At 43.9% G+C, this 26,713-nt stretch overlaps 2 protein-coding genes across 6 annotated transcripts in view; one reads left to right on the forward strand and one right to left on the reverse strand.

The window, feature by feature from the left end:
• sgcg (sarcoglycan, gamma) overlaps positions 1-20,541 on the forward strand; it is a 35,077-nt gene extending 14,536 nt beyond the window's left edge. Inside the window, exon 10 of one of the 2 annotated variants that reach the window (XM_061828221.1) lies at positions 19,224-20,541. In XM_061828221.1, the coding sequence (XP_061684205.1) occupies positions 19,224-19,235 (12 nt within the window). In that variant the 3' untranslated portion in view covers positions 19,236-20,541. Of the gene's footprint in view, positions 1-17,557; positions 17,690-19,223 lie in introns of those variants that run through there. The other variant, XM_061828220.1, reaches the window with a different exon arrangement.
• sacs (sacsin molecular chaperone) lies at positions 103-25,762 on the reverse strand. 4 transcript variants are annotated; one of them, XM_061828213.1, is made up of 11 exons: positions 25,645-25,762; positions 24,146-24,236; positions 21,737-21,887; positions 17,922-18,012; positions 17,751-17,836; positions 17,565-17,676; positions 16,740-16,886; positions 15,103-16,579; positions 14,399-14,490; positions 14,213-14,239; positions 103-13,898 (listed from the first exon to the last, which is right to left on the reverse strand). In XM_061828213.1, the coding sequence occupies exons 2-11, from the start codon at positions 24,169-24,171 to the stop codon at positions 2,347-2,349; spliced, it is 13,761 nt and encodes a 4,586-aa protein (XP_061684197.1). In that variant the 5' UTR covers positions 24,172-24,236; positions 25,645-25,762; the 3' UTR covers positions 103-2,346. The 4 variants fall into 4 exon arrangements, with proteins under 4 accessions (XP_061684197.1, XP_061684196.1, XP_061684198.1 ...); XM_061828212.1 differs by lacking the exon at positions 25,645-25,762 and adding an exon at positions 24,480-24,697; XM_061828214.1 differs by lacking the exon at positions 25,645-25,762 and adding an exon at positions 24,304-24,469.
• Between the last annotated feature and the right edge of the window lie 951 nt (positions 25,763-26,713).

A 26,713-nucleotide genomic window follows, 5' to 3' on the forward strand; every position in this document is an offset into this window, starting at 1 on the left:
CCACCGCAGGGCAAAATACCCAACTGGGACTCAGCATCGTTACTGTTTTGATCCAGGATACATTTTGGATCTTATTAGAGATGCGGGCGGACCTAATATTGCCGTCGGCTTTATAAATATCACTGTCTCAAATGCTAAATAACAAGTGTTAGATTTTAAACGAATGACAGGGCGGCTATTTTGATATCTTTACGTCTAGTGGAAATTGTGTAAAAAAAAAAAAAAAAAAAAACGTTTATGGTTCAACTTTTAATTTAATTTTGAAAAAGTAGATCCCCCACCCCAGAAGAAAATAAAAAAATCATTTGTGCTGTAAGATGATGTCATTGTTTATTTTTTGTTTTGTAATGACATAAACAATATACAGCACACGTTAGCCCTCACACTTTGTGACCCACTTGCAGTTAATTCTGAAATTTTTGGTAATTTTGGTAAACGCGTGAGTGGCTATTTATCAATATGCAACATCCAGTAAGTGTCATGCTACTTTTTTTTTTTTTCTTGAAAATTTTGAAGACAAATGGATAGTAAGTACGTTTCTTTCGGGTTGTCCCGTTAGGGGTCGCCACAGTGAAATGCTCGTATTTGTTTCGCACAGTTTTTACACCGGATGCCTTTCCTGACGCAATCCCTTTCGGGGAGTGGAGGCCTCAGTGAGATTCGAACTCACAACTCCTGGTTTTACCAAACCAACGCTCTCCCCAATGAGCTAGGTGGTTATTGGAGACGGATGGTTGAGGTTTTCTGTACATGTAGTGTCTGCATTTTATCTGATATTGGTTTTAGACAGTGGCATGGCAGCTAAATCTTATGGATTTGGGGTCCCTCCAGGCACTCCGGTTTCCTCGCACATCCCAAAAACATGGCAACATTAATTGGACACTCCAAATTGCCCCTAGGTGAGATTGTGAGTGCGGCTGTTTGTCTCGATGTGGCCTGTGATTGGCTGGCGACCAGCTCAGGGTGTACCCCGCCTCCTGCCCGATGACAGCTGGGATTGGCTCCGGCGCTCCCGTGACCCTCGTGAGGATAAGCGGCTCAGAAGATGGATGGGTGGATGGTTTTACCCAAAAGTATGACCAAATAATGCAATGAAAAGTCAACTTCATTTGTCCATTGTTGCTGCTCACTGCTGCTCTCTAGTGGACATTACTATTACAACAAACGGTACAGATGGTGGAATGCCGAGTGCTGTACTCGTACTCGTGATTTTCAGGGAAGAAACAGTTGGTCATTTCAGCAGAAAAGGGCAACAAAAGTCTCACCAGAGAGAGCAGAACCATGGATTCTCAAAGCCAATCAATGAAGAAATTGATAATGACAACAAATTAAAAAAAAAGTAACAACAAAAGTAAAAGATCACAAGCATGTTCTGGGGTCAAATGCTGCAATTGCCAAACAATTCAAGGCGTTAAGAAGTTTGAAGAAGAACTTATCGGGCCTTTCGATGGCACGTTTTGGAATTTGGCGACAACTGCATTTTAATTCAGGGAAGTTTCCTCTGCGGCGTCTCCTCAAGTATCAGGTCATAAATCAACACACATTACATTTTCAAAGCAGTTTCCAGTGTGGCTGACGTGCGAAGAAACCATTAAAACCACCACAACCATTAAAAGATGCTGTTGTACAAAGCCTAATCCGTAAAACTACAAAAACCTGAACAAGTTGTGAGCAGAATGTCTCAAGTTCTGCATTTTCAGTAAGATATTTTCTACGTCAGGTTTTTATGAACCGTATAAGCATCTGCTTCGTTTAAAACAGTTAACTTAACCACGTAGAGATGATTGATAGTCACAAGATCTTTATGCAACATTTCTGTATTAGACATTGCTAAGGCAAAATGATATAACCAACAAAAGACCCCCCAAAAAATTAAAATTAATTAATTTCACAGTGAATTGTTCCAAGATGACGAGACAAGTGCGAGACAATAAATATATAAAAAGGTGCTTCGTCCATAAACAATACAAAATACAAAAATAAACATAACAGACATTGCATAACAATATTTCGTACGTAGAGATGACCTGTTTTGTTTTTTCTTCCAGTTTGAGTGGATCTTTTACATTCTTGTTTCTGTGGCAATAACATAGAAATATAATTTAGTAAAAAATATAAAGTAAAAGCAGCATTTTAAGAAAACTAAACGTCGGGAACTTTGGTAAACAAAACATATTGCTGAGGCAATCATACAGTATGTACAATAAACGCACATTTCTTACAACAAATGTGCATCGCGGCAGCCTGATCCGTACACAAATTCACACGCCGTAGACAAATGCAAAGGTCACCGCGAGCCGTATTGCACACATCCAGTGGTCATCAGTGCACATCGGAATAACACTTTTACATTTTTTGCTGTACAAAATTTTCAAGCTTGATGATAATCCTGGCCGTACATTCCATCACTCTCATCGCGACCTCCGACGTGAATCGGTCATTGGGGATCTGCGGAAAGGGCAGGAGATCGGGGTAACGAGTCCTCAGACTGTCCACGCCGTAGCCTTCCAGAATCTGAACATCGCTGGCGAGTCCCGACAAGTGAGCGTTGTACTCCTCCACCTTTTGCGCCAGCGCCGTCGGCTTCACGTCTTTGTCCGACTTTCCCCGGACGGCGTAGTCCGCGGCGATGAGGGCCAGCTTCGTGGCCAGGTAGCACTTGAAGCAGACCCACTCGTTGGCATTTTTGTGGAGGTCGTTGCGAGCCGCGGAGTAGTTGGCGCGGGCTTGTCTCAACCACCTGCGAGCTTCCACGGGGTTTCCGACCGTCTTAAAAGTCGGCGGCACGAAAAAGCGGTGGGTGTGCGAAGAACCTGCGTGGCTTGTGTAATCTCCCCTGGACTCTCGCCTCTCCGACTTGTGACTTGTCGCTTCCTGGTTCCACGACGAATAAAACCTTTGGAAGGAGAATTTCTCTGATTGGAAGCGAGCGGAGGACGTCGAGAAAGGTCTCCTGGATGCTCTGTCTGTGTTCTGCTGGTCAACTAAAAACTGTTTCTCCATTCTGTTGATCTCATTCTGTAAATGCTTAAAGACCTCCGTTGCAATGTCCAGATTCTCCGCATTTTTGTCCGGGTGCCACTTGAGATATAAACGCCGCAGTATTTTCTTTCTCTCGGTTTCGGGAAGTTTCCAAGCTTGCTCCACGACTGAGGTGACTTCTTTCAGGATCTCCGGCAGCGCATTAAGCTTGATTTTTTTGGGGGACTGTTTCTGAGCGGGAGGTCTCTGATTGTCTCTGCTAGCAAAAAGCGGATGGGCCATTTGCTGGCCTGACGTGCGACTGAATGGACTCGTAGGGGTCGAGGGAGTACTGCTTTCCCGCGCGTTGGCACTTTCGTCTTGTCGTGAGAATTTGTACAAGTCAAGGGAACTAACTATTTTGTACTCGCTGTAACCGATGTCGATCTGGAAACACTTTCCCAGGAAAGTTGCATTTTCCTCGCCTTCCCGTTCCACTTCCTGAACTATGATTGCATATGTGTAGGTGGGATGATAGGACCCATATATATCTCCTCCTTCAGAATCAACCAGATAACCCACATATTCTCCGGGGTAGAACACATTCATTGGGTCCATCAGGAGCGTGTGATGTATCTCGGGAGGTATTGGTGTTCCTGGGAGGGGCAGCTCAAGTTTGGACGGCTCTGTGGAGTCATACTTTACCCCGAGGTTGTCCAGCTTCTCTGCGATTCTGTAGATGTCATTACAGCCCAACATGGCAATTAGATAAGAGGTGTCCGAAATCAGATTGTCCGTAGCAGACTTTAGCGTCATGGCCAGAGCTAGGAGGAAATTTATGTCTTTGCTGTCTGAATGCTGGATGTAGAGGTGAATGACGGCGGTGCCGTACCTCTTGAGGAAGGCAAGGGTTTCGCTGCGGCTCTGTGGGATGGGCGTACACCCTTTGACTCTCAGGGTCGTCTGGAGTTTCTGAAAGCAAGAGACTTTCAGTCCTTCGCAAAGTGCCTTGCAAAGCCGTATCGCTTTCTCCTCATTGACGAGGTACGCGTTGTCATTCTCGTGCTTCATTATTCGGATCAGTCCTGTGATGAACTGCTCAGAAGAGAGCAACAGCTGAAGGCGACCCTGAAGTGAACACAGAGGTCCGAACTGGCACACTTTGGGCGAATCTTCATCCAGTTGCTCTTCAAGAATGCTGCTTAGTAGTTTTGGCCTCAGATTTTGAGGAAGCAGCATAATTAACTTTGTATGGAACGTGTGGTCTTTGCCTAGATAGCACTGGCTCAGGTCCACGAGCATCTGAACGCCGACGTTACCCTGAATCCTACTCTTGTAGAGCGGGGCGTCATCATAGACCAAAGTGCTGGATTTAGCTAATCTTCCATCATGACTCGGCAGGTAAAAGATCAGATCTCGGAGACTTTCCAGATCTTTTCGGATTTCCCCGGGCTCATTATGAAGAGCCTTGAACAATCCGGAAACGGCCCTTTTCACCGTTCTCATTTCATTCGGGTCAAGCTGCTTGCCTTCGGAACTTCTGTAGATCCGACACAGCACCTCAACATATTGTTTGGTTGACACGACGTCCTCTGTGCCTAAAAGTTTAAATAGTTGATGGAAGGTGCCTAGGTCCAGCGGTAATTTGTACAAGTACGGCTTAAAGTCAGATTCGTTGTCCAGATTAATCACAACTTCTTCGGGTTTCAGCAACTTAAACCCATCCTCCACCATGACAAAAGCCACCCCACGAAGCTGATAGCGAAAATCCCTTTTATCCGCATTTAAAAACTCATAAGTGGACCTCAAAACTTTGTTCCTTGTTTTGACCATTTCATCGTCTGGACTGGATGTGTTGCAAACATTCTTGCAGTTACAAATGACTTTTTCCAACGGCGGGTCCAAATTGACACCTAATACGGCGAGGACCTGATCAAGCTGCTCTTGCCCGGTTAGCGTGCTCCCCTCCTGCTCCTTTATGCTTGAAGGGGTAGCTTTTTCAGGCAAAATGGGGCAAGCTGTCCAGAGCAAGGGGATTACATCTGTTTGCTTGAATTTGGGATTGACTTGAGAGCCCGAGAAACGGATGAGAGGAAGGGTTCCACTCATCTCTTGGTATTGTGAGTGAACCTTGAGCAAATCTTTGGGAGCTCTCTCAGGACAAAGGAATGGAATCAAGGAGAGCTCCTTTAGAAAAGTACCTTGAAACAAGTCCACCCGTTCTTTGAAAATGTGATTCAGGAGAACATCAATGATGTTTTGTACTTTGTCTTTGGTCCAGCTCTCGGTTTGCGATTTGATGCTGACCTCCTTTGCAAACTGAAGAACTTGCTGCTGGGATACTTCATGTTTCAAACCAATTTTCCTCAGGAAGGTGGTCCACGAGGTGAGCGACAAGGTTCCGTTCTTGGGCTTTGACACTTGCTCGACTTTCCTAAAGAAATCATTCGGTATAAACGACTTTGCGGGCAGCATGACTTCAAACACCTTCACTGTTTCGTCAAAGAAAAACTTGGCTGGCCTGAGTCTGTTTGTGTAGTCGTAAATGAACGTCAACCCTTCCAATTTCTCAAACAGATGATGCCTCATCTCACATGACTCTTCCATGGACAGTAGTCTATCCTTTAAATAGACAACGTGTTCAGCTTTGGCATTGTAGGTAAGCGTTTCAAACTTTGGCAGGAGATGATGTAGGTAGATTTGTATGTCATCGATCGGCATGCAGCCAAGGAACGCGTGCAGCTCTCTCAACTGTGGGCTATCGGCAAGAAATGCAAAAGTGGTTGTGTGGGCCCACTTTTCTACGTCTGCAGTTGGGATGTTTTTCGAGAGCACGTAAGTGGACCCGTAATTTGAAATGCTGATACATCTCCCGCTTATGGATTTGAAGCACGGCAGTAGTTTTAGACTCTGTGCGTCGTGTTGTGTAAGACTCACTAGGTTGCAGGTGAAGTACAAGAGAATGGCCTCAAAGTCCTTATCAGTGAGGCTTCCTGCCTTGAACGTAGACGTCTGAATCATGTACTCGAGCGCTTTCAGAACACTTGACGGCTTTTCAATGTTTGCTGTATGTTGTGACAGAAAAGGGAGGATTGGATTTTCTTTGACGCAGATTTTGTTCACGGCAAGTTGAATGCACCCTGCTTTCAAGAGGGTGTAGAATATTTTGTCATTTTGGCCATGTGGAAATATGGCGATGCCCATTAAACTCAGGGGTAAAAGCATGTCATACTCAGGAACAACTAGCTTTTCCCTCGCCATGAATTTGATGCCAGGTACTAATGCCCAGTCTTTCAGGATGTCAATGACTGTGTCAAAAGTTGGTTTGGTATCCTGTTGCTCCTCTTTGAGAGCGGTGTTCTCACTAATGAAGTTCCACACGCTCTTTAGCCAGGATTCGCTTCCGAAGGTTTCTCTCCATTTGACGGGAATCTTTGTTCGGTACTCTCTTGGAACAACAGATCCCAGAAGGTCGCTGAAGCTGCCGATGTCAAATATCTTTGCGAGACCCACCTTCAACAAGACACCGCTGTATTTGAGATACAGTGTATTCATGAACATCTCCTTTCTTGATGGAATCAGCTCATGGTGCGACGTTAGAAATTTCAGTCTCTTGGAATCAAAGGCTTGAATAATATTGTCCATTGAAAGCAACAAAGGTAGGCCTTCGATCATGGCTTCATCCACCTCAATATCTTTGAAGCAGTAATCTACAAGAAGCTTCAAATTATGAAGATGTTTGTAGTTTGACTGCTGAAGGCGACAAGGAAGCTTACCGACGTGACAGGTGGTATCTGGGGATGAGAAAGTGTGAAGGAAGTTGCGGACTTCTGTCGGTGTGACGTAACTCACCGACATCCCTGCGTCTTCCAAACATAAGTAGAGGTTTGCAGTCTCGTCACAACTGTGAACCAGGTTGAAACCTATGTCAAGAAGCAAGGTTTTCAGTCTGTAAACATTTTCAGCTACGGACTTTCTGGAGGTGATGTTGTACTCTGTGTTTTTCAGGGTCTGAAGTTCATCTTGGAGAAGATTGTCAAAGAAGGCTCGACCCTTCGTAACGGCGGACGTGGTCGCCCATGAGATGTATATGACAGAGTGCATATCGGAGTTGTCCATTTGCGGCGCTCTGACTACGGGCAGAAGGCGCTTCATCTCCGTATGGATACAGCTGTACACGGCTTTGACCAGGCAGTACCAATCTGGCTGGATGTCAATTCTGTTAACTGGGAAGAAAAACAAAAACTTTTTCAGAATGTCTTTTGCGACGTGAAGGGGCGTTCCTTGCAGCACAGTTAGAGTTGGATCAGGACCTGGGAAGCATCGTCGTTTGATCTGAATCAGCAGTTCCACGCAAGCGGGTGCTATCAGCGACATCATCAAGTTATTATTCCAATCACTCCTCACCCCAACTCCGTTGTCATCTCGCCACAGATTTCTTCGTGCCGAGTCCAGTGCAAAATGCCCATTGACGTGAAAGGGGAGGCCGGTTTCAAGGGAAAGTGGCAGAAAACAGAACGCTCTGTGGGGTTTTTTGTAGTTGTGGCTCACACATGCAGCCACTCCTCCACGGGGAAACAGCGTTATGTCCTCGTTCTTGTGAGCTGATATCACAATTTTCGAGACAAGGTCAATGTTTGGGAAGCCAGAACGATTGCAGATCATCCATGTAGTCAAATTACCTTCTGTGTCCTCTATGTCCATTGTGTAGGTTATCTGTTGCACTGGAATACCAGCGAGCGGCTTCTTTTTGGTCACACTGTCAATGACAGACGCGTGGAACTGTTTGCGTTTTAAGCGATCGCTATCGGTTATTTTAGCAATTACAGAGTAGAGCACTTTCAGTTCTCCGGTTTCATTGTTGACTTCACAAATGGAAATTTTCTCCATGTGGTTCAGGAACATCAGAAGCTCCGCGCCATCGTTTTTTAACTTTTCCAGGAGGTTTTGCACCATTCGGTCTGATGCCGGGATGGAGCTGATCTCCGATATCTTTGCCATATTTGTGGAACGGATGGGGAATCTGAACATTGTGCTGCGCTCTAATTTAAAATGAGCTCCCAAATACAGATTAAGAACGTCAGAAAACTGTGATCTGAAGTCAGAGTCCAAGTCTCTGAACATTCTTCCGGGACTCACAGATGTTGCCCCGGGTGCGTAATGTGCATGTGGATCAAATATGCACAGAATGTCATTGTTCGAGATGAACGAGGGGCAATCAGTGATATGATAGACAGAGTTAAATCCTATGCCGTACTGGCCAGTTTTTCCTGGATTTGCCTCTTTTGTTCCTCTCCCGAGGTTTTGTATTCCTCGGATATCATCTTCAGTGAAAGGCTGATTGTTGTACACACAAAGTGCAGGGCCTTGCATCGGAATCCATTTGTCGTCAAATATTCTCTCTGTGGGGTGTGTTCTGGGATCAAAGACAAAGTAAATTTCAGTAGCTTTGGCATCATCTGCATTTTGAAGCAGCTCTTTCAGCATCTCTTTCTCAGACGGATATGCATCCAGGATGCTTTTGATCCGACTCGTGAGCTTCTCTTTTTGGCCAAACTCACTTCCGGGCGCAGTGAAACAAACATTTGACGCATACCTCTCCAAGGCTTTGTGACGTTTGGGGACTGCTCCTAGTTTCACGGCAACCTCTCTTGGAATGTCGCCATGGCAGTATTTCACAGAGCAATCTCGGACTTTGATCCAAGGACAGTCGTTGTAGCACAGGGATTTTGATGGCTGGAGCGTCAGATTAGAGTCTGGTAAAAGAATTGCACCATAATTGGCTTGGCAGAATTCTCGAGTTTTATCACGTATCAAGCTCCATATTCCCTCACTAATGATTCTGCGGCACAGCTGGAAGTTTTCTTCAGTGAGAGGCCTTCGCCCACACTCTTCCTTCATAACTTCAAGTACTGATGAAAAGTCATCAACTGTGAAGCTGGGCTGCACGCTAACATTTTCAAAGAGTTCACGACAGCTGTTCCTGTACTTATTAGGTAACTGGTAAAGGTGTGGGGCTGCGTCAAAATTCAGGTGGAATGCAACATTGGAAGGATTCACATAGGTGTTCTCTACCAAAATAGAGTTAAACGTTTTTAGTTCACAGGTTAATTTCTGTTTTGCTTTCTCGCACTGAAGCATTTCCTCATACAGATACTTGTAACAGGCATTTGTTATGTTTTCCTGATACAGAGTTACACCATCAAATGCCTGAGATAGTTTCTTGAGTTGACTAATCACCAGTTCAACCGAGGGTTTCTTTATTAGACCGAGGAAGTCTTTCACAGCCAGTGACATTGCACCGCAACCTTTGAAAGATGGGGAGTTCTCATTCAATACCGTCTTCATCAGGCATACAATGTCCTGATGCTCAGTTGTGAAAATCTCTCTTGCGGAGAACATTGTTGTTGGGGGGAAGCTATTACCGTGCCATGGTAGTGAGAACCCTGCAGGTCTTGTTAGAAATGGGAGGAACTTTATGTCTCGTAGCTTTTCTATCAGCTCAGGTGATCCTAGGTCTCTCATCTTCAGTTTCTCATCAATGAGGCTGAGCAGTACACTGCTGCGAAAGCATGCAGCTCCATGATCACTTTCATTCAAAGCAGCAACTGATTCAGCCCGTTCAATCAAATCTTCCCAAGACAGATCATCCTTCACCATGCCCAACTGCAGAAGCTTGACTAAGCATACCGGGTTTAGGTAGTCTTGAGTAGTTCCCGCGGGAAACCTCCCATCATCAGTGTTGTAGAGCCTGGCAACTCGTCCTTCTGGGTGAATGAGTCGGGAGGGTAAAACTAATTCCTTGTTGGGACCAGAGCAGGGGATACAAGGAGTTACTCTGAGAATTGGTGCGAATATCTCCATTTTATCATTCAAAACATATTGCATTAGCGGATTTCGAAGTTCTTTTTCAATTTCCTCGATATGCGGTAAAAAGACATCCGCAAAGAACTCCTTCTCTGTTAGGGTGTTTTCCATTAACGTTCTTTTACATCCAGCGTCCTCAAATCCTTCCTTCACCCAATCAGGAAGTTCAACGGCGCAAAGGTTTTGTGAGCCACTCTTTTTGAGATATTTCAAGAAAATCTTGAAAGCAGCAGGACCGATGTCTGGTTTACAGAGTAAGGCATCATCCAGAAATCTGACATGTTTGATTGACACCCAGGTTGTGCCATCAGAAAAAAACTTTGCCTGCTCTCCATCACCTCCTTTGGCAATTTCTTGGTAGAGCCCTTGACTGACTAAAGTGAAGTCATCGTGAACCTGACTTGGATCAGGCCATGTCGCGTAATAGCTGTAGTCAAGCAGCTCCCCATTTTCGGCCATCAGACGAAGCATTGTGAGTGCCGCTAAATAGGCCTGAACAATGACATGCCTCATGAAAGTAGAATTCCACCTTCCTTTGGTGTCCGTCTTCCAGATCTCTTTGCGGTTGGAAGTCACAGCGAAGCAGCCGTTAATGTGGACTGGTAAGCCTGTTTTGATTCTGAGAGGTAAATAGCAGAACACCTCTCCAATTGGGGTGGCATTTGACCTCACAGTCCACTTCCTGTTCTCCTCTTCTGTGAGTAAAACAGCCACTCCCCCACAAGGCACAAGTCCAAGCCTTTTCCCACTATCACTCAGCGAAAATTTGAGCGCCTCGGTTCCATCCATGCATGAGCAAATGAGCCAGTTGGTGACCTCAACTGCCTTTTGGGGCATTTCATCCGTCAACCTTCTTGTCTGAATCCCTTTTGCAGCCAATTCAAAGTACTGGTTTGGATCTTCCTCTGAGCCTCTGAACAGTGGGGAGTGGAGATCAACGATACGTTTGAAGACATTATGAAACTCTTCCAGTATAACACGAATGATGCAACCCGACTTGGGAATATCAGAGGGCACTTTATTAGTGCTTGCTACCTTCTTCATTACCCTAGCTGCAGATTTCAGGATACTCAGGGGTCCATATGAGGCTTTCGATGACCAAACACTTTTGTTTATGGTGACAACATCTTGAGCTCCGGCTGGATTTGATTCTTCGTATTTTAGGTATTTTAGGACCATACAACCAACATGCTGGGTGAACAGAATGAACCGATGGCCACATATACTGAACTCATCAACAAGGGAGTAGATATCCGTGGTGTTGTAGTACAAACTACTAATTTCACTCACTGAGGCCTCCTGCTCGGTTCTGAACGGGAGCCTGAATAATGTCCCATCGTATTTGTATGGTAAATCCTGGGAAAGAGGAAGTTGGCAATTGAAGACATTGATAAAAGGTTTGAACTGGTTTGGGAATTTCCTTAATCGTCTCTGTTGTTTGCTCCAGTTGATTTTGATACCTGGATTCGACTTGTCCCTGATGTGCTTGCTAATGTGATTGATATTTGGATCAAAGATAATCATGAACTCCCTGCTCATTATAATTGGGATGTCACTTATGTGATAAACTGAGTTGAAGCCCAAGCCAAACTTGCCAACTTTGTCTGCCTCACATCTCTTCACTGATCCACCTAGCCTAGTAATGTTCAGGAAGTCTGCATCTGTGAAGACCGAGTTGTTGAAAGACCACAAAGACGGTCCGTGGCACGCCATCATGCCCGGGTCAAGGAGATTATCTCGAATGTCTGTGTTTTTTCTCATGTCAATAAGAAAACTACACTCCGTTGCACTTGCGTCATCCGCATTCTGAAGCAGCTCTTTAAAAATGTCCGCTACGGACGGATATTCCTCCAGGATGTTCTTTATTCGAACCGTGAGAGGTTCGCGTTGGCCTGATTGTTCAAAACCGAGATTCTCCGGGTTTATCAACCTGGTGCTCAAACAAGGCACTTTTAGCCACTCTGCAGTTTTCATGGGGATGTCGTCATGTACTAAGACAATAGGCTCCGACGCGTCATCAAGTAGGTCATTCAAATCGTCTACTTTGATGTCACAATAAGTGCATTCATGAATGGGCCTCATCGCTAATTTGCTTGGATCCTTGTAACAAAGAATAGGAACATGCATGTCACTTTCAACATGTATTTGATTATTATAGAGCCACCTCAGGATGTTGATTAAAAGCAGTATATCGTGCTTGCTTTCCTCCTTGGTGACCTCACCTTCGCTTCTTTTCTGGATGGTGGTTATTACTTTGAGCACATGGTTCGGGCTAACCTCTTCGAGTGAACCACAAAACTTGAAAAGCTTGTGAAACTTTCTCATTGTTTTTGGAAGAGAGTACAGATACGGCTGTAGGTCTAAATTGGACAGAGGTTTCAGCACAGTTTGGCCAGGAGATGAGAACGTCTTCCCTGTCCAGACCCAATCAAAAGGCAATGACGCCATTGCTTCTCTGGCCCCCTCAAGATGAGCTTGCATGAAGCCATAGATCTCAAAAAGGATCTGCTGGAACTGATACCAATCCTCTGTTGTGAAGGCTTGGGATTTATGCCAGTCATTCACTGCTTTTAGATGCTGCAACACCTGATCTACCTGCGGCTCTATAGTTAGTTTCAGTGCTTTCTTCATCCCGGCGGAGGTGTGTTCAACCAGGGCAACTGAAGATCCCACAAGCACAGCATGAGATATGTTACACATCTCAGACAATGAGCTGAGACTGAGAGTATCTCCAATCCAAGCAAGGGATTTGGGGTAGGTAGGAGGCCTTTCTTTGCAGACAGGTACCCAATTGAGTTTCAACAAAGATGCCTGGGTATCTGCCGATTTCACCAATTTGGTTTGTTTGTTGAGAATCTGCAGAAGTGTTTTCGCCTTCTCGATGATGAATTCCCACTCGGGATCCTGGTGACTTTGCAAATCCGCTATTTTCTTTGCCACTTGAAGAACATCTTTTTCGCTGAGCTGTACTTCATTTCGTAGCCCCAACTGCCGTAGTGCATGAAGTATATCAGGTGATGAGGTAAATGTACTCGTGGGAAACCGGGTTTCCTCTTCCTTGTAAAACAAATCCTGCAGAATCTCCAGATCTGGATCAAAGAGTTCGGAGGCTGTCACTAACTTTCCAGAAGCCAGTTCAATAAATTTAAGTGCAGAAAGCCATCCAATAACAGATGGGTTTTCATTCTTTAGAAAGGCCAAATGTTTAAGTGCCCAAAGCATGATTTTGGTTATTTCGTCCGGTGTGTAGAATCCAGTCTGAATATCATGGATGATAATTTTGAAACACTCAGTTGTTTTCAACTGTACTACTTTTAGCTTCTTGATGAGGCGCATTGACTCCTCGTCCTGGCAGTCCGTCAGGCACAGAGATAACTTGACATCTGGTGGGTACTTTGCTCTGTGATGCAAAGCTCTGGCTCCTCTCAGTGATGTAAACGCTGATGCACCTTCAGCACACGTCCCAATTCTCTCAAAGATGGAAAGCTCAAGCAAGGTATGCCTTTCCTTTTCTGTGACATCAGACAATCCAGCTAGAAAGTTTCTCAGAGTAATCCTCTCTTGGACAGAGAAAGATGAGACTTGGCTAACTAAACGCTGCATTGACAATCTGTCCATAATTCGCAGCAATATTCCAGGAGAGCAGGGGTTGATGTAATTTTTGAGCTGGGGATGCAGCAAACATGAATCCTGGTTCTTCATTACCACAGCACCAAGCTTTTCCATAACTTCAAGAAGGCATTCAGAGAGCTGTGCTTCATTCTCATCAAGGAGAATGATGGGCGATGGACATTTGAGGCGTAAAAGTTGACCTTTTTCCACGCATTCGTCAAGTGGCACAAACGGAATCAAAGGCATATCGTCAAAACTACTTAGGTCATCGGAAAAATGTATGTAGAGATGCTTCCAAATCATCTTCAGCCAAGAAACAGTTGGATGCTTCAGTTCTCGGTTTCCAGGTTCCCATTGTATGATGAAGTCTCTGTTTGGCCAAGTTGTTGTTAGGATCTCCTTGATGAGTCGTGCCGAGCGGTCAGGGTTCAACATTTGCAGTTGAGTACAGGGTCTTCCTGTTTAAATTGCAAAGGAAAAACTGTTCAATTTTACGCTGTCGTATCAAGGCGTAACTGCCAGACGTTGTCACATTTCAAGCTCATCACTTAATAGTTTCAATCATTCAACAACCAAAATGGAGACATTTGTTAGTGTTTTCTCAGGATTAAAATATGTTTACTTATCTACTACAGAATTTTAGCACAAGACCTGGTTTGGTCTCTGTTGAGATCTCAAAGTTCAGTTAGAGCTCATTTTCAACCATGCAATAGTTTGTGTTAGTAGTTAGTAGTACTTGGGTTAACGTTTGACAAATGAAATCTCTACATACCTGAGCACCCCCAAAGATACCGCTGAACTGTAGTGACAAATTTCGGAACTGTGAAATTAATTATACTTGTGTCTCCTCCATTTTATTTGCATGAATAATTTATAAAATAGACTTTCATGTCATAGTGTGGCAAAAAACGACTAACGGAAGATTTATTTGAGTCAAATAAACCACATATTACATTACCTCTGCTTTTAGCTGCTTCCTTAAGTCTCTCCTCAACTGAAGGTTTGATAGTTTCCAGAATGAACCGACCCTCAAGCCCTGGGTACAGACACCTGATGACAAAGCCAATATTACTCATTAATCACAAGATATTGCTTGTGTTTTAAATGTTAAGCCTACCATATTTTAAGAGCGGATGGAGGTGAACCATCCACAGTGATACCTTGATTGAGAAGCTTACGTCATGCCAAGACCAAGATCGCAATTCAATTTACAAGTTAAAATATAAAATCATTTCCTAGTTGAAAATAAATAAAATGCCAATAATCGGTCCCAGCCCCTCAAAAGACACCAGATCTTTCTTTCCTTCTATTTTAATTGTCTAATTTAATCTCTGAAGTATTCTGAGGTGCATTTTTGATGTATGAAAAGAACTACACAGACATACTGTAATTTCTGGCCAACAACCCGCGACTTTTTTCACACGCTTTCAACCCTGCGGTTTATGCAGAAATGCGGCGCTAGCGTGAGTGGGGCGCTAGCGTTAAACTCGTTCTGTGTATTGGGAATTGCGGTAATTTGATTGATTCATATCTGAATTGACAAAAAGCTTGCTTTCTCAACTTTTTAGTCAGCTGTTGTAGTTAGCTGGCACTTGTAAGTCAAGTTATCACTGTACTCTGTGATGGTAATTGCTACAAAGCACAGTTTCACGCAATCGTTACCTGGGGTACTCTGCAGATGTAATGTAAACACAATCCTTTTCTGTGACAGAGGATGAAAATGTGGCAAATGTTCCATCTTGGAGGGGCAGGAGCTCTAGTCCTATTAGGTCGCTGTAATTGGAATCACTCAGCACAAACTCTAGTAGCAGCAGCTTGTCCTCTAAGGACCCTTTGCATTTGGACTTCCTGACAACCTGCCGTAGCAAGGCTGGTGTAATCTTTCTCACTTCTGGGGCGTAGGCCACCAAGACCGAGTCTACCGTTTTAGGCACCAGTACTACCTGCATCCCTGAGCTTTGAAGGTAGTTAATGACTGTCTGTGAAATGTCTTTGTCTATATCGAGCTCTGAGAACACAGCTTGGTCCAGGCTGACCCAGCTTTCACTGAGGGAATAGAAGACAGGGTGCTGTAGGAGGTCTTGAAAGAGGGGCTGTAGTATGGGTTTCCACCTGGATTTGACCAGGTTTGGGTCTGGCCAGGCCGCATAAGTCGCTCGAGGGATTAATGGAAAGTTTTGGTCCATTTTTGTCTGTACCCTTTTGATAACCTCAGTGAGGAGGAATAAATAAGCCTGAGGGATGACTGTGATTATAAGTAGCTCATTCCATAAGGCAGCTGGATCCCTCCACTGGTCCACGTCCCGCCACTTGATACTCCTCCGGTTGTCTGTGAGTCCAAAGAACCCACTAATGTGTACGGGAAGACCTGTCTCACCTTCCTCACCTGGGGGGAGGGGAAGGAAGCAAAACGCTCGTCCTGAGAAACCAGAGGCGGCCCCTTCATCTTCTCTGTCCGTTGGAGCCAGAGGTAGGGCGATGCCAATGGTAGGCATGAACTTTAAGTCATCTGCAAGAGAGTCCAACTCAGCACACATTCCTCTACCACCAACTCCATTACACACAAGCCACTTCATCCTCTGAGATTCTTTCTTGGTTTTATCCTGAGTCTCTATGCTGACCTGGTAAGTGACGCAGGTGAGCGTGGAGCTAGGAACATGGTTGCTGTAGTTGTCAACTGCCTCCGCCAGAGTGTCCAACGAGTTTGTTCTTTCAAGTTTATCATCAGTCTTTTCTCGAGCTGAAACCTGAAACAACATCCGCTCCGTGCCATCTGATTCACGAACGTGCAAAGAGATCTTTTGGACGCACTTCAGGAAGAGCAACACAGTGTCTGCGTCAGATTTGAATGACTCAAACAGTTCCAAAACCTTTTCTTTGTTGTAAAGGTTGCTACTGAGATGGGAGGGTTTCATCCGGAGCGGGAAGCGGAACAGTGTACCAGGGAAGCAGCCGTCCTCGAAGGTTTTCTCACAGTTTCCAAATATTCCGGTATACGGGGCAAATTGGTCCGACAATTCAGTGATCTCTTTTATGTCCGTTTTCAAGTTCCAACAGTGTCCCGACTCGTTCACTCCAAACAGGGTCTGGTGAGGGTCCAGCATTGCAATCTGTTCTCCGCTGAATATACTGGGGACATCTAAACAAAGAGATCGGTATACAATGAATATATTGCACATCACAAGCAACTGTTGAGTATCTTAGAAATACTTTAGTATTTTACATGAAAAATTGACTGGGAGTACTGTGTTGGATTAAGATAGCTGGAGATAACGACATTTTTTTTCCAAGACAACAACCTGAAATATGGTAGACTGAATTGAATCCAATCCCAAATCGTCCAACTTTCAGTGGGTCATCTCTCTTCCTGCTCCTGGCTATCTCCTGAATCCCATTCCAGTCCTCCACAGTAAACACAGCATCATTGTAGACATACAGCGCTGTACCTGGAAATCCATGATGGTACTGCATTAAAATAATGCAGTGGAATACTTCCAAAGTCGTAAATTTACGACAACTGACGAATTTGTCTGGGAAAAGTGTGACTTAACACCATCACAATGCATTTGAAATGACTAAGATATTTTAATTGCAGACTACGGTGTTGGAATTGCAACAGTTAGTACCGTAATTTCCAGCCAATATTGCCACAACTTTTATCACACGCTTTCAACCCTGCGGTTTATGCGGTGATGGGGCTAATTTGTGCATTTTTTTCTAACGGCCACAAGGGGGCACTTGAGCGGAAAAGGTAAGAGTGAGACTGGTGGAATAAATGTGCCAAGGAAGTGACTTTTACCGTGGGCACTTGCGGCTTTTACACGGCTGCGGCCTATGTATGTACCAAATGGTAATTCCTTTACAAATGTACTGGGTGAGGCTTATAACAAGATGCGCTCTGTAGGCCGGGAATTACGGTAGCATTCCATTTGACAGTGTTGTTGTATTGTACTTTACTGGGCATCGAGAACTTAATTGTGAACTATTTCTGTCCTAAATCTCTCAGGATAGAGGTAAGAAGGAACAGCTGATTCTCAAAAATACATGACATCAGAAAACATGAGTTACAACATCTTACAAAGGTCTCTGTGGTTACCAGCGCTGTCTGACTTGTTAGGACAAACCTTGATGCTCAGCCATGTCCGGTGACCACAACGACTCCAGCCCATACTCCGTTTCATCGTACATGAACTTGACTTCGCTGGCTCCAGCGTCCTCAGCATTTTGAATGAGCTCCTTTAAAGCACGGCATGAGGTATTGCATTATTTCCAAAAACTGGGTTTTCCCCGGCCTTTTTAATGTAACTTACTTTCAAAATCTGTCCACCTTCAGGGTACCTCCTCAGGATATCTTTGAGAAATTCAACCAGTGGCGGCGTAGTTTGCCCAAATCTTCCTGTCAAAAAACACGCTGGCGTAATTGTCACCATTCACGACAGCAAGTCAGACTTCCAAAACCACATGGGCGGCTTTATCGTTACCTCCACCTTTGAGGCCTTTTCCCTCCAGAGTGATAGATACTTCAGGACTTCCTGTGGGTACCAGGATACCAATCTCCATGCTATCATCTGGCTATCAAGAACAGATGTACACACAAGTTTTACGTCAATGACTAGTCATAAAAAACAAACAAAAAAAAGTCAATTAAATAAATGTGCATCAACCAACAAAACAAATAGAAAGTGACATGACTAAAACAGAGAGAACATTACTATGGCCATGTACTGTTTCATAGCCAACTCCTCTTATCAAACTACTCCTGAAAGTCAAAAGAAATCATCTTAAAGGTCAAGTGTCATGCCTATAAACACTGTAATATAGGTATTGTAATGAAAAATACTTATAATATTATTCACTTCACTGTCCATATGAAAAAATAAATATGAACGTAGAGCGTGTCATCCATGTGCAAAGTTGCGGAAGTCTCATTCGACAACCAAGTGGTAGCCATATTGCCTGCAACGTCTGTCCATGACATCACGCGGGGACATTCACCATTGAAAACACGCAGTGCCACCTACTATGGGACACGGAAGCTCTTTTCGAAGAACAGAACATCTCACAATCGAGTGAAGTGACCGGGGCAATATTACCCTATCGTTTCGAGCCATGTTTAGATGACATGCGGATCACTTCTAAATAACAACAGACTCCCAGACAGTATGTATGTGCCAGCCTGGCCGAAGCCATGTTCAGCAAGGTCGGGGCCTCCTCCGCCGAAGTCACACTCGGCGGAAACGGGTACATAGACACATTTAGCACCCCTCACTTACGTACGTGGATCTTTTGTTACTTTCTAAGAGGATTACGGCCCCACCCTCCCCAAATTATTGATTTTTTTTAATAGCTGTATACACACCCACCTGTCATTTGGAACCCGCGAAGCTCTCGTTCTTTGCACCCTTGCAATCCATTTTTCACGACAAACCGGGTCTTTTTGAAAAGTATGAAGTGAAGGATGTTCGAACAATATCCAGAAATACAACGAGCCGGCATTTTGGCTAACACAAATGAACAAAGAGCTACTTTCCAGCAGGTAAAACTAGTAGAAACAGACGAGACCGCTCGAGTGAGCGTCTGCTACTAACGTCACTTCCTGCTTCTTCTCGAAAAGAAATCCCTCGAGAGGATTTCCATGGCGGGAGTGACAAAAAGCCATAGACGTCAAAATCATGTGTGCCCTTTTTTTCCCCATTAATAACATCCTAAAAATCATGCATTTCATGACCGTAGACTCTTAATGAGATGTGATAACCTTATTACATTTGTGCTCATTTTCCAAGGTGAACGTCTAACCCAGTGTACTCAGCCGTTCTTATACATTAAGAGATTGGCCAACTGTGCAGTCCCTCTCAGTCATCATCCTCATCATGTCCGAACCACGATCATCAATCAGCCTAGAGAAGGACGGAATAACTGACAGCGTAATCAATTTGTATTAAGACGGCATAACGGCACGACACTGGCTGTACTTACAGTACCTTTATTTGTCCAAGAAACAAAATCATCAACACTGATCTGACTTCTGTGGATGAACACTCACAGTTGTAGTCAACTAATATGACACACACCACTTGTACAACACATTAAGGTCTAATAAAAAAAAAGAAAAAAACTTAAAAATTCAGACTTCACAAAGATAATAACGGACTGTTTTCATGACCGGAATCAAGAACCTAGTAATGTAACAACATGACCCTTGTGAGGGTAAGCGGCTTGGAAAAAGGATGGATGTAATAAATGTTAATAAATGCGTTATTAATATCCAGTATGTTCTACTCATATTTCAATAGCATTGCAATATACAGAGGCTAGGGTGTACCTAATGATGTGGTCAGTGAGTGTAAAATTCTTGCGTAAAGTGCAGGGTCGTGACCTTGCGGTGTGTAGTATTAGTAGTATGTAGGAGTGGCCCGCAGCTAATTTTTCCGTATGAGATCATGGGAGGGGGGGTGTAGACCACTGGCCACCACCTGCCACTTTCACTCAACTGGGACTCCAAACGGGAGGTCAGCTCCCAGTCATGGTCAAGAAACATGCTAAGACAACCAAAACCCACCTCAGATATGTTACTGACATGTATGAAGTAAAATACATTTTCAAAGCAATTGTTTTGTTGTACACTACTGACAAATGGCATACACTTTATGTGATTATTTCTGCACAGTCAATAGTGTAAATGAGTATCTTGAACTTTATCCTGTAGTTCCAGAGTCAAACACTTTAAGTGGGATTTTTTTCTGCTGCTGGCGTTTATCTTCAATTACAGGAAGAGAGATCAGCTCTCCATTTCTTAGGAGTCTCTTCCAGTACAATGTGACAAAACCACAGCGCAGTACTCAAAATAAACCGGTCATATGACGTTTTCCAAGAGGAGAAAAACAAAGACAAACAAACTACGGTTCCATTTTCCAAGCCCATTATCCTCACAAGGGTCGCGGGAGGCATGGAGGCTATCCTGGCTAACTGAGGTATGCATACCGAACGGGAGAAAAGGAGGGTATTATATTGGCTTTCTTTGAATTGAGCAAAAGAAAATATGTTCTAAATGTTCATCATGAGCTACTTAAAAATAATAATAAAAAGGGATCTTGCACTGACAACAACAATTCACAAAAGGTGCACAATCAAATTTTTTGTGATTGTGATTTTGGTTGCTAACGATGAAATGAGCCTGATCGTCTGAGATTTTTTTTTTTTTTTTCATATTTAAAATGCAGGCATGTGCTTCATTAGTAGCAATGGACACGAGCCAGTCAGGCAGTGACAAAGGCGGCGACTGCGTGGTTAAGACTTTATTAAGAGCCGGCACCACATTCTGTGGCCAACTTCAAAATGAAAGTTTCCAATGGCATCGAATGTATTAAGCTATAGGATCTTTTATTTTGAAGGTGGCCCGAGAAATGCACCCATCATTGAAAATTCGTCATATTGATGGCGAGGGGTTTCAAATGAAAAGTCGGTGCTTACAGCCGCAATTTATGTATTAACGCTATTTGCTTCCATTAAGTTGCAATTCGTGATTTCACAAAGCAGAATTATTCACTTAGCACTTGGAGTAGATTTTTTTTTTTTTTTTTGTGGAATGATCATTTATTCTTATTTCAAGATTTTGCACTGTGGCATATTAATATTTGATATTTTGTTAGTCATATTTTGTGACATATTGTTTGTGGAAAAATAGTGGAAGAAAAACACAGGTATTTCTCTAACATGAGGAATAATCACGTTTAATAATCCACCCATCTATCAATTTTCTTAGCCGCTTATCCTCACAAGGGTCACTGGGGAGTGCTGGCGCCTGTCCCAGCTGTCAAAGGCCACATAGAGACAAACAGCTGCACTCACAATCACACCTAGGGGCAATTTAGAGTCCAATTAATGTTGCATGATTTTGGGATGTGGGAGGAAACCGGAGTACCCGGAGGAATCCCACGCAGGGACGGGGAGAAAATGCAAACTCCACACAGGCGCAGCCGGGATCGAACCCGGGATCTCAGAACTGTGAGTCCAACGCTTTCCAGCTGACCAGCCGTGCCGCCCGTTTAAAAATCATGATTACAATATTGATCAAAATAATCCTGATTATTGTTTTGGCCATAATTGTAAGCTGTGATGTTGCCGCAGTGTTTATCTGTGATTCAAATTTCGAATCGCAGTAAAGGTCGAGGTCGAACGCGTCGATCGATGTGCTCCCACTCCTAACGGATACCGATAAAACTTCAACCTTGCCCCTCGCACTTTTAATGCGCGGTTCGAGCTAGTAGGTACATATTTATACGCAAGTACAACGTACCATTTTGCCATTGTGAATGAGTCGCTGCTCTCTGACCGGCAGGTTTGTGTCTTCATAGATGAACTGCTTCACATCCCCTAGCGACGTCAAAGGAGAGACCCGGTAGGACCTCAGGCCAAAGTAGTCGTGATGCACGTTCACCCTCGGCAACCTTGAAACAAAGAATTTATGAAAATCAGATCCATGTTTAAGCGTAATACCCAGCAATTGCCAGGATCAGAAAGGTTTATTGCCGTTGTTAATCAAAGGGAGATGTGGCGCAACAAGAAACAAAATGTCACCAAATTTTGTTTATAGAACAAGCAGCTGACTTGAGTCCATCTCTTGACCATCAATTGCCTTTCGATGTTTGTATCCAGCTGAAGCCTTTACGAAGAAAATAACGTGACTGATTCATTCTACCTTCCCCAGGGCCATACAACATGGCACATGAAAGACGATTCTCTAACTCATACTTATTACTGGATTCCCAATGTAATTATGGCGTTAATGTTTTTTTCCTGATCAGATCCGTGTTGCACTTGGATGTTTTTTTTTCCCCCCGAATGTGGATCAAAATTATCTTTGTATACAGACTTCCTATATTAGGGACGGGCATAATAAGTCTTTGATCATGAAGAATTAGGTCACTTTGTACAGATGTGATTATTCTTTAAACATGTCTTGAAGCAAAAGAGGCAAAATGGTGTACAATACTCAGTTTGTGAGATTTCTATGTCGCATCTGTAATTTAGACAGATTGATAACGTCCGTCACTCACATTTGACCAGAGCGACGAGTGCACAGTCGAGCATGAAAAATCACGCGTGTAAAATTGGTTACGAGTAGAAAAAAATAGATATTGAAAGACGTTGCTTATTTTATGTAGTCTTGACATTAATCTATGTGTTTATTTTATAAAGGTTGTTAACTAAACAAGCCTGCTCCTAAACAATCAGTCTTCACCCGGAAACAGGAAATGCAAGTAAACCGTACTGAGCATGTACGGAACTTAGGCCGAAAGCGAATGTTCAGAGCTGCTTCACGTACTGCGAGCGCATTACGTCGAAAGTCATCAACATCATGAGCCATGTCAAAGGAAATTCAGTTACAGCAGGGGTGCTCATTGCGTCGATCGCAAGGAAGTGTGATGGCGACACCACCCCCCACCCCCGCCCAAAAAAGACGTCCTCCGGAATCATCCACCTCGTCGCTTGATTCAGGTGTGGCCAATACATCGAGTGCATGCACATAAAGGTGCGTTCTAGCAAGCCGGCCTCCTATTCACGGCAGTCGCAGCGATGCGCACGTGCACACCACCCCCCCCCCCAAACAATACATCACAATTGCCGACAGGAACGTTTGTTACAATGTATCGCAAGCTTGTTACCACTAACGCCGATTATGTTGAACTAAACTTTCAGCATTTTCAAAACATTCCGGGTATAGACCGTTCGTGTTTATTCCTTGACAGGCCAGTGCATTTAACTTTTCTTCAGATAAAGTTTGTCAGATCAAGACTTTTTATTGATGAAACATTTTAAATACCGTTTTATATCAGTTGAAATTAGAAATGATCATTTCTGAGTTTGGTTCTATTTTAGTTATGTGTTTATTTTATTTTTAATTTGCAATTATGTTACATTAACCCTGTGAGTTATTTTAAGGTCTTGAGATTCCATCCCTAATCACACCCACAACTTTATATGCGAGCATGACTGACCACACCCGCACATTTTTCAAATGTGTGTGAGTGGAACGATAGTGGTAGTTAAACACAAACTCGCACAGATTTTTTGGGGGGTGTCGGGGAACAAACAACGAAAATGGTCATTGGTGGTACTTCAGTGGTGATTTTGGAGGGGTTAAAACTTACACGTTTGCCTTGCAATTATAAATGATTGTAAATTATTTACAGATCTTCCCTATTTGCAGTTGGGGACGACCCCTATTCCTCACAAGTAGTGCTTCTGCACCATAAAACCTAACAATCAACTGTAACTGCACATTGGTAACCTCACCGATTGTGATGTGTTCACTATCAATGCATTGAACGGAGTGATGCGAATTAAAGGTCACGGTCATATTTATTTCTATGAAGAGAAGAGAATCTTCGCCCACCATGAGGACAAACATAATAACATTTAGCTTATTCAGCAGAATGGGACCCAAGCAGCTGGGTGGTGTGCCTTGCGTGGGTGGGTGGGGCAGTCTGCAGTCACAAGAACTGAAAGAAAGGCCAGAGGAAAGTCCAGCGGACAAAAAAGGGGTTCACGTTCAAAGCCGCGGGTCCAAAGGTTCGCTTCGTATCCATTAATGAACAGGACCGACATTGAATTCCCTGTAAGGGGTTTCGGAGCGCTGTCAACGCGCTGCTCCTATATTATTTGCGCATTTTCTCCCGCATCATTTCTCGTGCCGTGAACTTACCACAGGTGCGGACTGTTGTCGGCCATCTCGCTGCTGTTGCCGCCTTCGAGGGACTATGTTCTCGTCTCCGCGTATGAATACTCCATCCGGGCTGCGGCACAAACAACAACGCCGCCGTTACTTCCATGAAAACGCTTGTCTCTTGTGTTTACGTGTACCTTCATTCTTTACACACATGCTGATTCGGGAATAGAGTTCCACAAAAGCAATATAAATTGAAGTAGTCTGTCACGATGGAAGAGCTAAAAGGTGTTCTTGTGCACAGTGTACCACCGAATTTTGATGGTTATGTTGCTTGCACGCAGCGTGATCCGGCTATCTCATTATCACTCACTTGTGTCCGGCCAACGCGCGCCGACAACGGTGCCCTGAAATAGTTGTCCGTTATCCGTCACGACGTGTTCCGGGAAAGCCCGCTTGCTGCAGCAGCGATAACAGCGACTGGCATAGTTTTTTTTTTTCTTCCTGAGATCACAATAGCGACTCCTTCCAAGGCAATGTTCTAAGAATAAAAATGAATTAACCCACTCAGCCGTGGGCATGGAGCGAGATGGTTCGAGCCCACCAACTTCCGCCTCGTCCGGAAAAATGAAAAAAACTAAACAAAACAACGAAATTTCCTTTGTTTTCGTGTGTGTGTAATGTTGAAATGGATATAATCAGGATCAAGAAAACCCTTCTTTTCGCACGACACACTGGTCTCACTTTTTTGTTTTTTAGGTCGGTAAAACCAACGGTGGGTGATGCTGAGCGCATGCGCAGTGGCATAACTAGGTCATTTCCCCAAAATAAATATAAAAATTTTCTAGTGCTCACATGTAGACGTCTGCTCGTCGAAATTCGTCTTAACCCGCTATTAGTACTGTATTTTGTTGACAAAAATTGGTTTTAGTGGGTAATTTTTTTTGAACAAAGAGTGTTACGTAGTCAAGAGGCTTCCCTGCTAATTCTAGTCAAGTCGCCGACTGTTGCGAAAGTACTATTTCATCAGTCATTTAAATTTGAAAGCAAACCGTTAAAAAAAATCATAATTGCAGGGGTTTTTTTCATTTTAATACACCATTTATACCAGATTAATGCAAATCCGGGATTCAAAATAATTTAAATGGATATCTTAATTAGAAAGTATGTGTTCTCGGATTTTTGCCTCTTTTAAATATGACAAATTGTAACTTGAAATAACACAATACTGTACACAACAACCGAGAAGAAAGGATCTCTCCTACTGTTGATTTGTGGGATTTTCAGTCATGACATGGCTAATATGGGCTGCATGAAGCATAGGTCAAGTTTGGAACGTTCGTCACACAGATTGACACAGTGAAATGATCAAATAGTTCAACAACTACGATAATTTCAGTAGTACAGGGGCAAGCGACATCGTTATTTAAATGGCAAGGGGCCCTATGAAACTTCAAATATATCCGATAACAGAATATGTTAACCAAATCTAGTTTGCAGTTAACCCTAAAAAAAAAAATAGTAATCACTCCACTTACCAGAGAATCACAATTTTGTTTCAGTTTGCCTAAAATAATCCCCAAATCCTCTTCACATCCTGCGATATAAATCACATTTCATAGTGGTCCGTCTCCACGTGAAAGCGCGTGCATCACATTACATATCTGCCGCATTGGAGAGAGAGAGAGAGAGAGAGAGAGGAGAGAGAGAGAGAGAGAGAGAGAGAGAGAGAGAGAGAGAGCGAGAGCGAGAGAGAGAGAGAGAGAGAGAGAGAGAGAGAGAGGGGTGAAGGGACACTCCACACGGAGAGGTCTGCAGCTCATCTGCTGCAGCGTGCACACGGAAGCAAAATGCACGACCGAAAGGATCACAGGAATTTCATCCCATCCACTTCATGAAATCAGACTTCACGACAAATTCCCACGAGCCGCGATATGCCCGGTAGCAATTTGACACTGCAGTCATTTGTCAGAAGCACGAAGCTTCTTAAAGGGACAGGAAAATGCCTGCACGGCACAAGAGGTGAACTCGCACAAGGGTCAAACGTGGATCGCACAGAATGACATGTACAGAATATTGAAAGGACTGAGACATCAGGGACAGTGGCTCTGGATTGGTAGACTGGGATGGTGGTCCCCCTTTTCAAGAAGGGTTACAAGAGGGTGTGTTCCAACTGTAGAGGGATCACACTCCTCGGCCTCCCTGGTAAGGTCTACTCAGGGGTATTGGACAGGAGGAGGAGCAATGTGGTTTTCGTCCTGGCCGTGGAACAGTGGACCAGCTCTACACCCTGGGCAGGATCCTTGAGGGTGCATGGGAGTTCGCCCAACCGTATGGGGTACCGACCCCCCTGATACCGGCTGTTCGGTCCCTGTACGACCGCTGTCAGAGTTTGGTCTGCATTGCCGGCAATAAGTCGGATTCATTTCCGGTGAAAAGTTGGACTCCGCCAAGGCTGATCTTTGTCGCCGATTTTGTTCATAACCTTTATGGACAGAATTTCTAGGCGCAGCCGAGGTGTAGAGGGTGTCCGGTTCAGTGGCCTCAGTATTCCATCTCTGCTCTTTGCAGATGATGTGGTTCCGTTGGCTTCATCAAGCCATGCTC

The sequence above is a fragment of the Syngnathoides biaculeatus genome, chromosome 8, assembly GCF_019802595.1.
Source record: "Syngnathoides biaculeatus isolate LvHL_M chromosome 8, ASM1980259v1, whole genome shotgun sequence".
In the NCBI taxonomy this organism is placed as follows: Eukaryota; Metazoa; Chordata; class Actinopteri; order Syngnathiformes; family Syngnathidae; genus Syngnathoides; species Syngnathoides biaculeatus.

Bases quoted from the DNA above. Each gene is read 5' to 3' on its own strand.
- sacs (XM_061828213.1), bottom strand. From the start codon at position 24,171: ATGGCCGACAACAGTCCGCACCTGTG. The intron at 16,580-16,739 runs GTTGTTGTCTTG...CTCTTTGTTTAG, and splicing joins TTCAGTCTACCATATTTCAG to ATGTCCCCAGTATATTCAGC. The intron at 14,491-15,102 runs GTAACGATTGCG...CTTTGTCATCAG, and splicing joins ACATCTGCAGAGTACCCCAG to GTGTCTGTACCCAGGGCTTG.